This window comes from Lygodium microphyllum, chromosome 7, assembly GCF_053477565.2.
Source record: "Lygodium microphyllum isolate KBCC chromosome 7, Lygodium_microphyllum_v1.1.10, whole genome shotgun sequence".
NCBI lineage: Eukaryota > Viridiplantae > Streptophyta > Polypodiopsida > Schizaeales > Lygodiaceae > Lygodium > Lygodium microphyllum.
In genome coordinates this window covers 35,654,207-35,668,482 of record NC_141141.1, presented here as the reverse complement: position 1 = coordinate 35,668,482, position 14,276 = coordinate 35,654,207, and the positions used below count along the sequence as shown (strand labels likewise).

The 14,276-nt window shown below is 38.7% G+C and overlaps 1 protein-coding gene across 1 annotated transcript; it reads right to left on the bottom strand.

Moving 5' to 3' along the window:
• Positions 1-1,352: 1,352 nt before the first annotated feature.
• LOC148033338 (aldehyde dehydrogenase family 2 member B4, mitochondrial-like) lies at positions 1,353-6,410 on the bottom strand. Its single transcript, XM_087681252.1, has 10 exons — positions 6,108-6,410; positions 5,865-6,007; positions 5,588-5,741; positions 5,024-5,253; positions 4,586-4,675; positions 3,611-3,784; positions 2,722-2,859; positions 2,172-2,309; positions 2,004-2,065; positions 1,353-1,705 (listed from the first exon to the last, which is right to left on the bottom strand). The coding sequence occupies exons 1-10, from the start codon at positions 6,217-6,219 to the stop codon at positions 1,432-1,434; spliced, it is 1,515 nt and encodes a 504-aa protein (XP_087537378.1). The 5' UTR covers positions 6,220-6,410; the 3' UTR covers positions 1,353-1,431.
• Between the last annotated feature and the right edge of the window lie 7,866 nt (positions 6,411-14,276).

Sequence of the window (14,276 nt, the reverse complement as noted above, 5' to 3'; positions counted from 1 at the left end):
GTTACATCATTGGTCAAGTGATAAGCCATGCAAACAGTGGCACAACCAACATAGTAATCCAACGTGGTAGGGTGTCAGGTTGGATCATTTCTATACGATGGTGTATGCCACATTGGTCTCACTAGACGTTAGGTAGCACATATTTAGTGACATGATGGCTTTAGACCATGTCCCTCTCTTGATTGCATGTAAATTATGTGTTACATTAATAGGGGACCACCACCATTCAAGTTAAGGACCCGTTTTTTAAAAGCGTAAGTAGTTGAAAGGCACTAAAGAAACATGGCTACATGTAAGACGAGATGGAGGGGATCTGGCTACCAATTGGGAGAGCTGCATGAAAGTGGTCACCGGTTTCTGTAAGCGCTATGGGCGAGATCAGGCTAAGAGGGGAAGAGGATTGCTTAGTTCAATTCAGCAACGTCAAGATAATGCTGTTGCTGCTCTTGTGCCTAATCCCGCTATGAAGGATTGGGAGCTTGCAAGATTTGCAAGTCATAAGATATGGTCGGGATCAGAGGGTGGAAGATGATGTACTCATAGACATTGAGAGGCACATGTGATTGCAAAATCCGGAATTGGCTATGGCGAATTTTCAAGCCAGTCAGGATCCAAGGTGAGTAAAACTAAATCGGAGCTGATCTTTCTGTCCTGTAAGATTCCCTAGAATGGGTACAATCTCTAGGGTTCACTGAATGACAGGCAAGATTAGGTCTAGAATGGGTTGCACAATTGTGCTAGCTGACAGAATCCCTATGTTCAAGGTTATCCTTTCTCCTACTCTGGTCTTTGCGGCTATGGTTTTCCCAATCACAGCCATGCATTGAAACAAAGTTGAAGTTCTTTTACAGAAGGCTATGGTTTTGTAAGAATGAAAGTTCCTTTGGCCGTGTTCAATGTTCTAAGGGAATTCTTGTAGGTAGGGATCGACTTATCTTCTCTGAGGCAAGTTGTCTAGGTCTGGTGTGGCCATAGTGCCCGTTAACAAGCTCATGAAATCTTTGGGATAGAGGACTTTGGCATGAGCAGTTATTACCAAATCCTGATGATGTTCTGAATACAATCTACACGCGCATTACCGAAACAAAATCTCAATCGCAACCATGGCATTTTTTCGTAACCATGCACCTTTGCTTTTTGTTTAGTATGTTGCTCTTCTTTGTTTTGCTTTCTTCATTATTAGTTTGACTTTGACGTATGTAATCTTTGAGTGATTGAGAGGGAGAGTTTGAGAGTATCTTTGAATACTGTGGACAATTGGAATGACTGTCAAGGAGGTGTCCACTGTCTCAAACTTACAACAAAAATTCAGAATTCACAGTCACAACAGTTTGTGTGTGCTACTGATCCAATAGTAGTAACCCTCAAAAAGGGAGAAAATATCATATTATTTGTTACTACAGAAAGAGAATATGATTACAAAGTCTGTGTTTACAGCCAAGGGGATTGTTGTAAAGGGGTGATCACAGCTTTGAGTTGCATGTAGTTGAGGATGGCATGTATGCCTTGCTCACGCCCAATCCCGCTCATCTTGTAGCCTCCGAATGGCAAGGCCGAATCAAACACATGATAGCAATTGATCCACACTGTGCCTGCTCGAATAGACCTAGACAACCTGTTGGCAACATCTAGATCCTTCGTCACAATCCCTGCTGCCAGGCCATACACGGTATCATTGGCCCTCTTCACAACCTCCTCCAAGGTCCTATGACACACAAAACCAGTTGGCATCATGTGATTACACCCATTTCAAAACAGCATTTTAGACCCTGAATTTATAGCCTCATGCGAGCATTATTAAGATCTTTCAAAACCTTATCTATATCTGACAGGTATTGAGCATAATTCAATAAGGCTCTGAATCAATAGCCTCACGTGAGCACTATTAGGAACCTTCCAAACCTTATCTATAGCTGCATGTATTCATCATGCACTATAAGAACCCTAGTCGAGGGAGCATGTTTTACTAAAAACCACTAGTCCCAATTCTTTTAGCCTCTTACTTGAATTTCAGAACGGACATTACTGGTCCAAAGATTTCCTCTTGAGCAATCTTCATGCCATCCTGCATGGACAAATGCATATAGGTATTAAGCATTTCCATAGCAAAGCTCAAAAGGACTCCTCATGCCAAATGATATTGACATTACTAGATGTATGGCTGAAAGTACCTCAACATCTGCAAATATAGTAGGCTCGATATAGAAGCCCTGGTTCCCAATCTGTTTTCCTCCCGTTAGAAGCTTTGCTCCTTCAGCTTTGCCACTCTCAATATATTTCATGATTGTGTCAAATTGTTGCTTATCCACCTGAGCCAGTAAGAAATTTAATGAGTTTGGAAGTGAGAAAAAATGTTGAATAATCAGGGGAGAACTTATGAGATGGTCTCATGGGTATATCCTTGACTGAACTTGCTCAAAATACATGCATTCTATTTTGCAGTAGAAAGTAACTACTGCATGTATGTTATGTATATCTATGTATGTATGCATATGTATGTATGTAGATGAGTTTTTTTCATTCCTTGAGTTAGATTGAAGTTTAAGGTTGAAAAGTATCTATTTTTTTGTGGGGAAAAGGGAACTTAAAAGTACCTTGAAAAATGAGAGAAAAGTAGCTATTCTTAGGGACTATTTAGAAATGAGAAACAAGTAGCTATTCCTAAGAAATGTTTTGTAGTTCCACTCCTAAAGCAATGTTGTTTGAGTATGTTATTATTACCTGAGGGCCTTGGTCCACACCATGATTGAAAGGGTCACCCACCACTCGCTTCTTAGACTTGGCCACTGCCTTCTCTAGGAACTCATCATAGATAGCCTCGTGAACAAATATGCGACTGCCAGCAACGCAACATTGACCCTGGACCCCACACATTCCTTTAGACATACAAGAAAACAAGAAAACTCTTATATTTATTTGACTAGTCTCATACCTTGTGTGTGGCAAACTTGAGGTGGCCTCTAAAGAGTTATAGCTAGTTTATACCTAAGGCTAAATAAGAGCCCTAAAGATTGGCTATGATCCTTCCATTTATAGAGAGAGAGGCAAATTAAGTGTAGAAGATTTTGCTATGAAAACTACATATACAATCCTTCCAAATTGTAAAACTAGTAATTTTTTTATTAAAAAAACAATATAAGTGAAAGAAGGAAAATTACTAGAAATATAAGCATGAAGAAGGGGGTGGTGTGGTGGGTAAGAAACAGAACAGAAGATAATGGAGAAGAAGAAATGAAAAAAGTATGTGAATAATACAAAAGAAGACTACCAATATATAGACAATTAGACCTCCTCATAGGAATGAAAATACACTATCAAACTCTTTTTTCCTATGTTTTGTTAAGTTTTATGAAAATGCACCTCTATTCTTGTTTTTTGGATTTCAGAACATTTGAAAGGCTAGTCTGGATAAAGTTTCTTATGTAAAAGCGTTATAACAAAAGCAAAAGAGCGTACGACCACGCACGTCACATATTTCCTCACGCCAAAACCAAGCATCGGCGACGTATGAGCGAAATCCGCAATAACAAGCAAACCTTTCGGAAATGGATACACATGGGAGTATTAAAAATTAAACAAAATAAAAATAAAAATCTGCAGCCGTCAATACCATGTTGAAGAAGAGGGCGAGATGGGCCAGGTCCACGGCCGTGTCCACGTCAGCGTCCTGCCACACGACCAGAGGGGACTTGCCCCCGAGCTCCAGGGTGACCGGCTTCAGGTTGCTCCTCGCCGATGCCGCCATTATCAGCCGCCCTACCGCCGTCGACCCCGTGAACGCCACCTGTCGGTCACAGCCGGTCCGCCATTCACACTCAACCCACTACACCATGACCTCCTTCCTTGGCACTATTATGCATTTTTCAATGAGGCATTTCATACAAATCAAACGCTTTATGTGATGTTGTAATCGCCACGATTGCATGCACCACTCGTGTTTCACACATCCATTAGATATATTAGATACTAGGATTGCATGCACGCCTCACCCATCCATCAGATATTTGATACCATCAGTATCCCTGCAAACCTACAACTTTATGCTATATCTTCTTTAAGCAGCAACCTCACATAAAAGGTGGGTCAATGCAGTAAAGGGGGTTCTTAATACTTATAATATAACTCGGGAGAAAGTGAACGTGTAAAACTATGCTAGAGCACTTGGTTATCCTTCACGGACACGGGCAAACATAAAGCTTAGGAATCATAAAGGGGCTTTGATAAGAGACATTGACCCTACCATGGCACACTCTTTTGCCATCATACTTTTGCCTATTAAGGTCACCTTTGCTTTTCTTATAGATGCGAAAGGTAGCATTCGTATGGAATGTAAAAACTATCTGCATCGAGCTAAGGGGGGGCATCCGGACAGCATGCTCAAAGCTCTTTCAAGTCTCCACACGTTAAATCAGGCCATACTGGAGGGAATCCCACACAAGAATCATGAAAAAACTATCCCCTACGACAGAAAAGCACTACTACAATAAGTGCATCATCCAGAAAGACGACATATAAACCAAACCGTGCCGATACATGTGGAATTGGAAAGTCTCTCCTTTTCTTGTGTGTGACATGTTTCAGTTACCTTGTCAATATCCATGTGACTGGCTATGGCTGCCCCTGCAGTGCTCCCAAACCCAGGCAGTACGTTCAATACTCCATCTGGTACGCCAGCCTTTTAGTGTCCAACCAAAGACGATCGTTAGAAAGCATAGACAATTGATTTGCTGAGAGCACCATGAATTTATTGCACACAAACTATCTTTTTCTTATTCATCATGTCGTAGTCCCAAATTCAGATCCTTGCACAGTTCTCTACTTAAAGATCCAAAAAGACTTCTCTCGAATCCTTGCAAATCCACCATTACTGTCCTGTCTCCTAACAGTTTCACATCCTTACCAATCCTCTCATTACTGTTCAAATCAAAAAGGTTCTCATCAATCCTACCAGTGCAAAGTGTTCCTGAAAAGCTCTCTTTTGACACGTTCAAAATCAGGGGGGTGGGGGGGGGGGACACTATACCTCTTTGGCAAGGGCAGCAAGGTAGAGGGCTGATAAGGGAGTCTGCTCTGCCGGCTTGATGATGATCGCATTTCCTGCTGCGAGCGCAGGTGCGGCCTTCATGATGAACATGAGGATGGGGAAGTTCCATGGGATGATGCCCCCTGCCACTCCTATGGGCTCATACAACGACATCCCTTGATATGGCCCATCCAGTTTGAAAGTGTTGCCAGTGATCTTGTCAGCCCATCCTTGATGAACATATCACATGCCATCCATTGGTTGAACCAAGAATCAGAAACCAGTGTATCCACATAGTCTATTTAATTTTATCTCAAACTGCTACTTGATTTAATTAATCACTAATCTTATCAGCCTCTCATTGTCACATGACATTGGATCATTTAAAAAACACAGAGGCAGTATTCATAATCTTTAGATGAAGAGGCTAATCAGAGTCAATGAGCCGGATTTTGTCGCCATAAAACAGAGACCGGTGAAATCTTCGCCTTTCAATGGAAATCAATGAGAGCTGGATTTTTCATATTCAGACAGATTCGGAACAGAGAAGCAGCAGCATCATACCTGCTGTTGCCCGCAGGTTTTTGACAGAGCCATTGATGTCCACATATTTGGACATCACCAGAGGCTTGCCATTGTCGAGGGTCTCTAAGAAAGCCAGCTCCTCTATGTTTTGCTCGATGAGGTCTGCAAATTTATACAAGACCCGGCCTCTTTCCTGTCCGTATGGGAACACACAAGCACGACATCACATCGGTATGTATGAAAGACGACATCAATCTTCTGATGAACGATAGACTCAGATGCTAGGAAGAAATGAAGCGCTGAGGGTAAGACATACATAGCCGGACATGCGAGGCCAGGGGCCTTCATCGAAGGCCTTGCGAGCTGCCTTGACGGCTACGTCGACATCGTCCTTGTCAGCTTCGGCGACGCTGGCGAGGGGCAAGCCGGTGCGAGGGTCGAAGGTCTGGAAGGTGCGGCCTGCGGGGGGATTTTCGAGGGCCTATATCAGAGAGACACAAAGAGAGAGAGAGAGAGAGAGAGAGAGAGAGAGAGAGAGAGAGAGAGAGAGAGCATATACCTGAGACGGCATCCACAAATTTCCCATTGATGAAAAGCTTCGTGTATTTGATATCGAACTGAGATGGAGCTGGAGAAGGAATAATATCGTTCTGAACAGAATGAGGAGCCATAGCTCTGTGTGTGTGTGTGTGTGTGTGTGTGTGTGTGTGTGTGTGTGTGTGTGAGAGAGAGAGAGAGAGAGCGCTAGGCACCAGCAGACATGTATTAGCAGGATCACAAGCCTTCCCAAGTCCTGATCTCCATGTACATCTACGTATATATAAGAGAGGCTCCAACTTGCATCCTTTGATCACAAAATGAGACTACGAAGTCAAAAAGAAGTCATCATCATCATCACCATCATATAAATAATGCAAAAGCGCCTGAGAGACTCTTCAGCCCTCGCTTTCCACGTTGAGTAAATGAGAGTTCAGGAATAGGGCCTTTAAAGATTTTGGGAATGTTCATACATCCTCGTTTTTATTGCTCATGTCCCACGTCGCTTGTGATGGCTTCAACTTCCTTGTTCCTGTCACACGCCTTTTGGCATTCAGGTATAATTGCTACTCTTAGTTCAAACTAAAGCTGATTACACATGCTTTGTTAGGACCTAAGGCTGCTGACTACACATTGCCCCATACCCATTGTTTGTGCCTTTGCATATAATTGCCTCTTCATTAGGACCTCAAGCTAGTTACACACTTCCCTAATCTTTGTTAGGACTTAAGGTTGGTTGCACACTATGGGGCAATGTACCTACAAAACAAGCTAGTTACACACTGCCCTAATCTTTGTTAGGACGTAAGGTTGGTTGCACACTATGGTGCAATGTACCTACAAAACAAGTATTTTACCACATGTCAAACATACAATCTAACCCATGCTCTAAGAATGGCGAATGCATCTTTTTTCTTTTTTGTTATATACTAAAAAGTGCAATGTGTGCTTAGCAAGGCTTTGAACTTTGCCAATCTCGACAAAGTTTAAAAACTTCTTTTCAATAATGCATTAGATTAGAATTTATATTATTGAAAGGTAAAAGTAAAGTAAGTACAACATTCATAGATGTAACATGGTATTAAGCCAAAGCACTTAGTTCTTCCAAAACAGCTGAAGACCCAAGGCCTAGCCTTAAGATGTCTAAGTACAATAATACAATCATAAGCCAAAAGATTTAGACATTCATCAAGGGTTTTTCAAGTCCCTCTACCAAAGATCAAGTCATTTCTCCTATTTGGGATAAACCTAAGGGCAACAACACTCAATGAATTAATGAGCGTCCAACTAGAGTCATCAAATCCAATTTTATTACCAAAGAAACAGAGATACCAAAGTCGCTCCTAAAATTAGTGAATCATCTTGTTATACAAGGGAGAGAGGAGCAAAAAGGGTTTGTGCTTCACAAGTGAGCTCCTCAAAAGTAATCTCTTTAATAGTAGTCACCACCTAAATAGATTGAGCCTGAAGGATGGGGTAGCTTTACAAACCTAATATCGAAGAGACTCCCGTAGGAATTACAAGGGAAGGTCCCTTGATATCTCTCATCACTTGCAGAACCACAAAGATTTACTAGTTGGGATCTCCAAAATGTAAAGGACAAACATTGAGTCAGGGACTTAAGTCCATGTGAGGCAATGCAAGGTTAAAATTTAAGATGTGAATTACTCCAAAACCATGGGTTATTACCATGTGAATAACAAACATTGGATAAAAACTTCAAAATCAAGGGTAGAAGGTTTAACAACTTCAAATGCTAGGACAAACGTACCACCCAACATTAAGTCAAGCCCATATATTTGAAGGTGAAGGCTTCCATAACGGCTTCATTTAAATATTTTCATGTGAGCATTATCAAAGGTCAATTTTCACTTCAATTTAGGGTATCATTCATGGATTCTATGTGAGAAATTTTAAAAGGACACTCTTCACATTGAATCTCAATGACGTAAATGGATTAGATGGAAACTTGCCAAAGGTCAATCTTCACATTATACTTTGGCATTATCTATGGATTAGATGTGAACGTTGCTATATGTCAATTTTCACATTAAACATTAATGTTATTCATGGGTCAAGTTTATTTGTGACACTATTCAATGCATGGGGGAGTGAAAGAGAGTAGTTGAACTTCTCTATTGCCAAATTAAATGCAATGAAATTGACATGAAACTATTTGAATAATAATTATATCATCTAATTAGTCTACCAAATTGACTTGCCTTGGTATTTCATTGCCAAATTAAATGCAATGAAATTGACATGAAACTATTTGAATAATAATTATATCATCTACCTGTAGTCTACCACTTTGACTTGCCTTGGTATTTGGATGTTACTCTCATGACCATATCTCCTTAAAACTCCCTTAAGATAAAAGTCTCCCAACCTATACACAAATGAACTCGCAACACCTAGTATTGACACGAGCTAAGGAGATTGGTATATTATTTGAAGCTCTCAATAAGTCTCATAACCTCCATGCATAATTTCTAAACCTATATGAAAGAATCCAAAAAAAAATTCTAAGGAGCAAAACTTATTATAATGCTATAATAGTCAAAGGTAAAGAGTATAATGAAATCAAACGCATTTTACTTGTAAAAACAACACCCTCTTTTGACGTAGTTTCATATAATTTGAGATACAAGTATATTTCAACATGAATCTACAGTTAGTTAATTGCTTTTTATAGATTTACTTAACAAAATTTACTTCAGTACATCAATATGGCATTGGCAAGTTCATGAAGAAGGCTAATATCCCTTCTTTTCTAGTTTTCAAGCTGGAGTAGAGGAATACCAAAGATATCATGATTCTATTATACCACCATAACTTTCAAACCTCACAACATGTCATTCAATTTTAATCTAGTGCACTTATCCTCGTCATGTTACTTTAAATATATTTATAATGATCAATAAGAACAACTAGTTGGTATGGCCGCTAGCAAGACCCACTAACCATCTGTTGTGCGGTTTGCGAACTTGCAAAGCTCATGAGTCTTCACTTCATTCGCTTTGCGCTATTGTTGCTCACAAAAGAAGAAATCACGTGCGTCAAACACAAAGCATGAGAGGCTTCATGCCTAATGTGTGAAATATCAAGAGCCTCTTATCTGTCTACATGCAAAATACATTCACTCACGGGATGTTAAATGTGTGTGTGTGCGTGCGTGGGTGCATGTGTGTGTGTGTGTGTGTGTGTGTGTGTGTGTGTGTGTGTGTGTGTGTGTGTGTGTGTGTGTGTGTGTGTGTGTGTGTGTGTGTGTGTGTGTGTGTGTGTGTGTGTGTGTGTGTGTGTGTGTGTGTGTGTGTGTGTGTGTGTGTGTGTGTGTGTGTGTGTGTGTGTGTGTGTGTGTGTGTGTTATATTACTATTTATGCACTCCTATTTATGGATGTTAAAATTACAAAGTAATGATTTTGATATGAGCAACACGATCTATTATTTTTTCATGGTTATTGGCATTATAAAACATCCTTACTATTAGTTAAGGGGGAGGTGGGGGTGGGTGCCACGTGGCAGTCCCCAGCCTCCCCACGAACAATGGCGGGGGCGGGTGCCACGACAGCACCTGCCCGCCTCGACCTGCGCCTCGACCTGCTCCCGCCTCGATCATCTACCTAGAAAGCCTCGACCTGCCCCCACTGCCCTCCTCGACCCTCCTCCTCTATATAAGGAGCAGCCTGGGCACATGAGGAGGTCTATCCTTACTATGGAGAGCATGCCTGTACTTTGCAAACTATTCTAGGTTTGATTTTTATGACGTCAAGTTCGAGTCAAAATTTAATCGCGGGTCCTACCACGTCAGCTAAGATTGCAAGAAACACCATTTAAACTGAATCAAGAGATTTCTGACCTTGCTCGACTGAGTTCCTCTGAAGAACGACACTAAAGAGTCCATACAACAAGATCACCCATTGAAGGCCGGAAGCCACCGGCACAACTGAAGCAAAAAGAAACCTCTAATTTCAGCAAAAGGTACAAACACCAAGAACAGCAGCAGCAACAGAAAGGCCTTAATTTGTGTTCATTTCAAAATTTGGAATGTATGTTTTACTATTCTAGGTTTGCTATACTTTTATATGTGGTGAGTTATATTGTTTGATTCTCATGGAAATAATAAATGCAAGGGAACATGAGAGAGAGAGAGAGAGAGAGAGAGAGCAAAAGAGGCAAAACTTTCATGGCCAACAAATGATATAGGAGGTTGCTAGATTTGTTCCTTTCTCAATGCTTCTTTGTGATACCTTCATGTAATAAGCTACCATGAAGTGGTCTTAAGTTCCTTACTAAGAAAAAAGGGAAAAGAAAACTATAATGCATGGGAAAGAAGTGAGGAAAGTAAAGTTTATTTAAGGGCAAGGGTTAGCATCTTGGGAGAGTAGCCTTAGACCTTGGTTTGAGTTTCTTAAGGGCAAGGATTAGCATCTTAGGAGAGTATCAAAATTTTCTTCTTCTAATGATATAGCATTAGCACATAAATTTTTCTTCAACTAATGCTATAACTCCCGTACATGCACACTGTTTCAGTTATTAATGTACGGGAGTTATAGCATGGGAGTTATTGCATTAGTTATTAATGTATGGGAGTTATAGCATGGGAGTTATTAATGTACGGGGGTATATGAAACGGTGGTTCTATAGTCTATATCATGGGAGTTATTAATGTAAGGATATCATGTGAGTGAGTGAGTGAGTGAGTGTGTGTGTGTGAGTCCATGTGCATGTGTGTGTGAGTGCAAGTGCGTGCGTGTGTGTTGTGTGCATGTTATTGCGAAGAATGAGAGAGGGGGATGTGTGTAGGCATGTTAATAATTAATGTGCATTATTAAATTGCCAATGTTTATGATGCACTTAAATATATTTGACGTTACTCTATAACATCATTTTCATTTTTCCATGCAGTTTTTGTACTTTTGCTTTGGTCATCAACTCTACTCTTTCATCATCGTCAATACTTCTCAGGTGCATCTCTCTCTCTCTCTCTCTCTCTCTCTCTCTCTAAAAGTTATAAAAGTTAAAATTTAAATATTTTAATTTATTGCATGTTTAATTTTTAAATGTATGCATGTCATGTCTTTTGATATGAAAGTGTGTTAATATTATTTCTTAATGTGTTTATGCGTGTTATTAATTAATGTGTTATGTGTGTCATTACATTGTTAAGGTGTATTACGTGTTTTAAGTGTGTTATTAATTAATGTGTGTTATGTGTTTTAGTATAAATGTGTGATAACGTTATTATATTTGTGTTAATAGTATGTATTCATATGTATATATGTGCTAATAATTAATGTGTATTATGCATTTGAAAATAAATGTGTGTTATTAAATAATGTGTATTATGCATGTTATTAATGTATGCATGTAATGTCTTTTGATATAAAAGTGTGTTAATATTATTTCTTAATGTGTTTATGCGTATTATTAATTAATGTGTGTTATGTGTGTCATTACATTGTTAAGGTGTATTACGTGTTTTAAGTGTTTGATTAATTAATGTGTGTATGTGTTTTAGTATAAATGTGTGATAACATTATTATGTTTGTGTTAATAGTATGTATTCATATGTATATATGTGCTAATAATTAATGTGTATTATGTATTTAAAAATGAATGTGTGTTAAGTGTGTTATGGAGAGGATATGTGATAATATTGTTATGTTTGTGTTAATGTTATGTATTGATATGTGTATGTGTGTTATTAATTAATGTGTATTATGTGTTGTCTAAAAGTTACAAAGTTGAAATTTAAATATTGTAATTTATTGCATGTAAAATGTTTTTCTTTATCGATACACACTTTGTCTTTCTCAAATACCTGTGGATATTCATGGTTTAATATAGAGTTAAAGATGTGTTAATGTTGATGAATAAAGTAATTATATTGTTTATTAAAACTTAAAAAACTTAATATTTTGTTCATTTAAGTTTTAATTAATGCTTGAATACTTTAATAGTTTAATGCTTTTATGATGTCCCTCATGTGTGTATGGATATTCATGCTTTGATGTGGAGAAAAAGATGTGTCAAATATTTTCTCGACATAGTCTCATTGTGTCTCTCTCATGTATGCATAAATATTGTAATACTTTGGTGTGCCTAGGTCATGAAAGTATTCAATTACTTTTTGAAAATGTTATATATATATATATATATATATATATATATCTCTCTCTCTCTCTCTCTGATCTCTTAATACTTTATGTACCCATGGCAATATGGAGCATGTTGAAACATCTGATGCAAGAAACAATGTCCATGTACCAGACATTGTTTTGTGTACTCCCAATGCACGAATGAATGTGCGTAAAGCCAAGGACACGGCTAGGAGGAAGTCAGTACGGCGTGCCCTCAAACATGTCAAAGGACACAACACTTTCATTGTATCCCTAAAGCTCCTGCATCGGTTGGATGCAATTGAGAAGCAAATCAAGAGTTTAAACAAACATCAAAGAGCTTCGAACTCCTTTTGTCAAAACTTTGGTGATCGCCTTCAAAGGATCGAAAAAATCCTGGTAGAAAAATATGAAGGAGGCTTGGCTAATGGGATAATTTTGCAAGACGAGATAGATGAAATAAAGGGCTATATAGGAGAAATCTATGAGTTGGTTCGCAAGCACTGGCCAGGGTGTGCTTTGGAAGACCATGCAGAAAAGTTGCGAGACCTTGCTAAGAGCAATAATCGTATAGAGGATGGAGTGTGTGAATTACTGGCTCAAAAGAATGCAAGCATGCTTGCACCTGAGAGCATTTGCCTCGATGTGCATATCACATCTCTAAAAGTTTACCTCAATAGGCTATTTGCAATGTTGAACCTATTGAATCGTTGCATGAGTTCATCATCCAATGCATAGTTCTCTTAGCATATCTAAGGATTTCAATAATTTTTTGTCGGATCCTCCGATAGATATGTCATTCTATTGTTGGGTTTGAGAATTTTCATGTGATTTGGACTTTTTGTATCCCCCATGATAATGACATACTATGCTATTTCAATTTATATTCTTGCACATGTAAGATTATATTGTTTCTTATGTGATGTTATAATCTTCAAATTTTATATTGAAATAGTGTTTAGAACAAATTTATCTTGAGGTATATCTTTGCTAAAGTCTTCCCTAGGAGATAGGAAGAAATTTTAGTACGCCTAGGTCATAAAAGTATGCAATTACTTTTTAAAAATGCTCTCTCTCTCTCTCTCTCTCTCTCTCTCTCTCTCTCTCTCTCTCTCTCTCTCTCTCTCTCTCTCTCTCTCTCTCTCTCAAAAAATACGTTGTATAACGATGACCATATGGAGTGTACTGAAACATCTGATGCAAGAAGCAATGTTCTTGTACCAAACATCATTTCGTGCGTTCTCAACACACGGATGAATGTCCGTAAAATCTAAGGCATGGCAAGGACGAAGTCAGTTTGATGTGCCCTCAAACATGTCAAATGACACAACAATTGTGTTATATCCCTAAAGCTCATGCATCGGTTGGATACAGTTAAGAAGCAAATGAAGAGTTTAATCAAACTTCAAAGAGCTTCAATCTCCTTCTGCCAGAACTTTGGTGTGAATCGTCATATGAGTTCATCATCCAATGCATAGTTCTCTTAACATATCGAATTCCTTCAAGACTTTTTGGACAAATCCTCCAATATATATGTCATTCTATTGTTGGGTTTGAGAAATTTCATGTGATTTGGACTTATGTATCCCTCACAACAATGATGTAATATGCTATTTCAATTCATATTCTTGCCTATGTGAGATTACATTATTCCCTATGTGAAATTATAATCTTTATCATAGTATAGACTATAATAACATTTCAAAAAACTTCGCATTTGTAAATACTAATATCAAAGTACATTTTTCTTTTTATCTCAGGTTTTTCTCGACAATGGTACTTCCAACACATTCTGTGCCTAGAGATCGTGTATTACGTGCACGTAGGGAAATGCTCAAAATTACTAGACATAAACGTAGCCACGTTGCAAGAGTTAGGACTGAATTACATGTTCATGACCATGCAAGAGATATGTATGAACAACATCATGCAAATGGAAACTATATGGATGTTCAAATCCCAAATTAGCTATATCAAACCAATCAATTGTGAGCTGCATCTTGCTATGCTGCTCATGATTTGGTATCCTTTCAGGTTTAGATGTCTACCACAACTCGACAATACAATC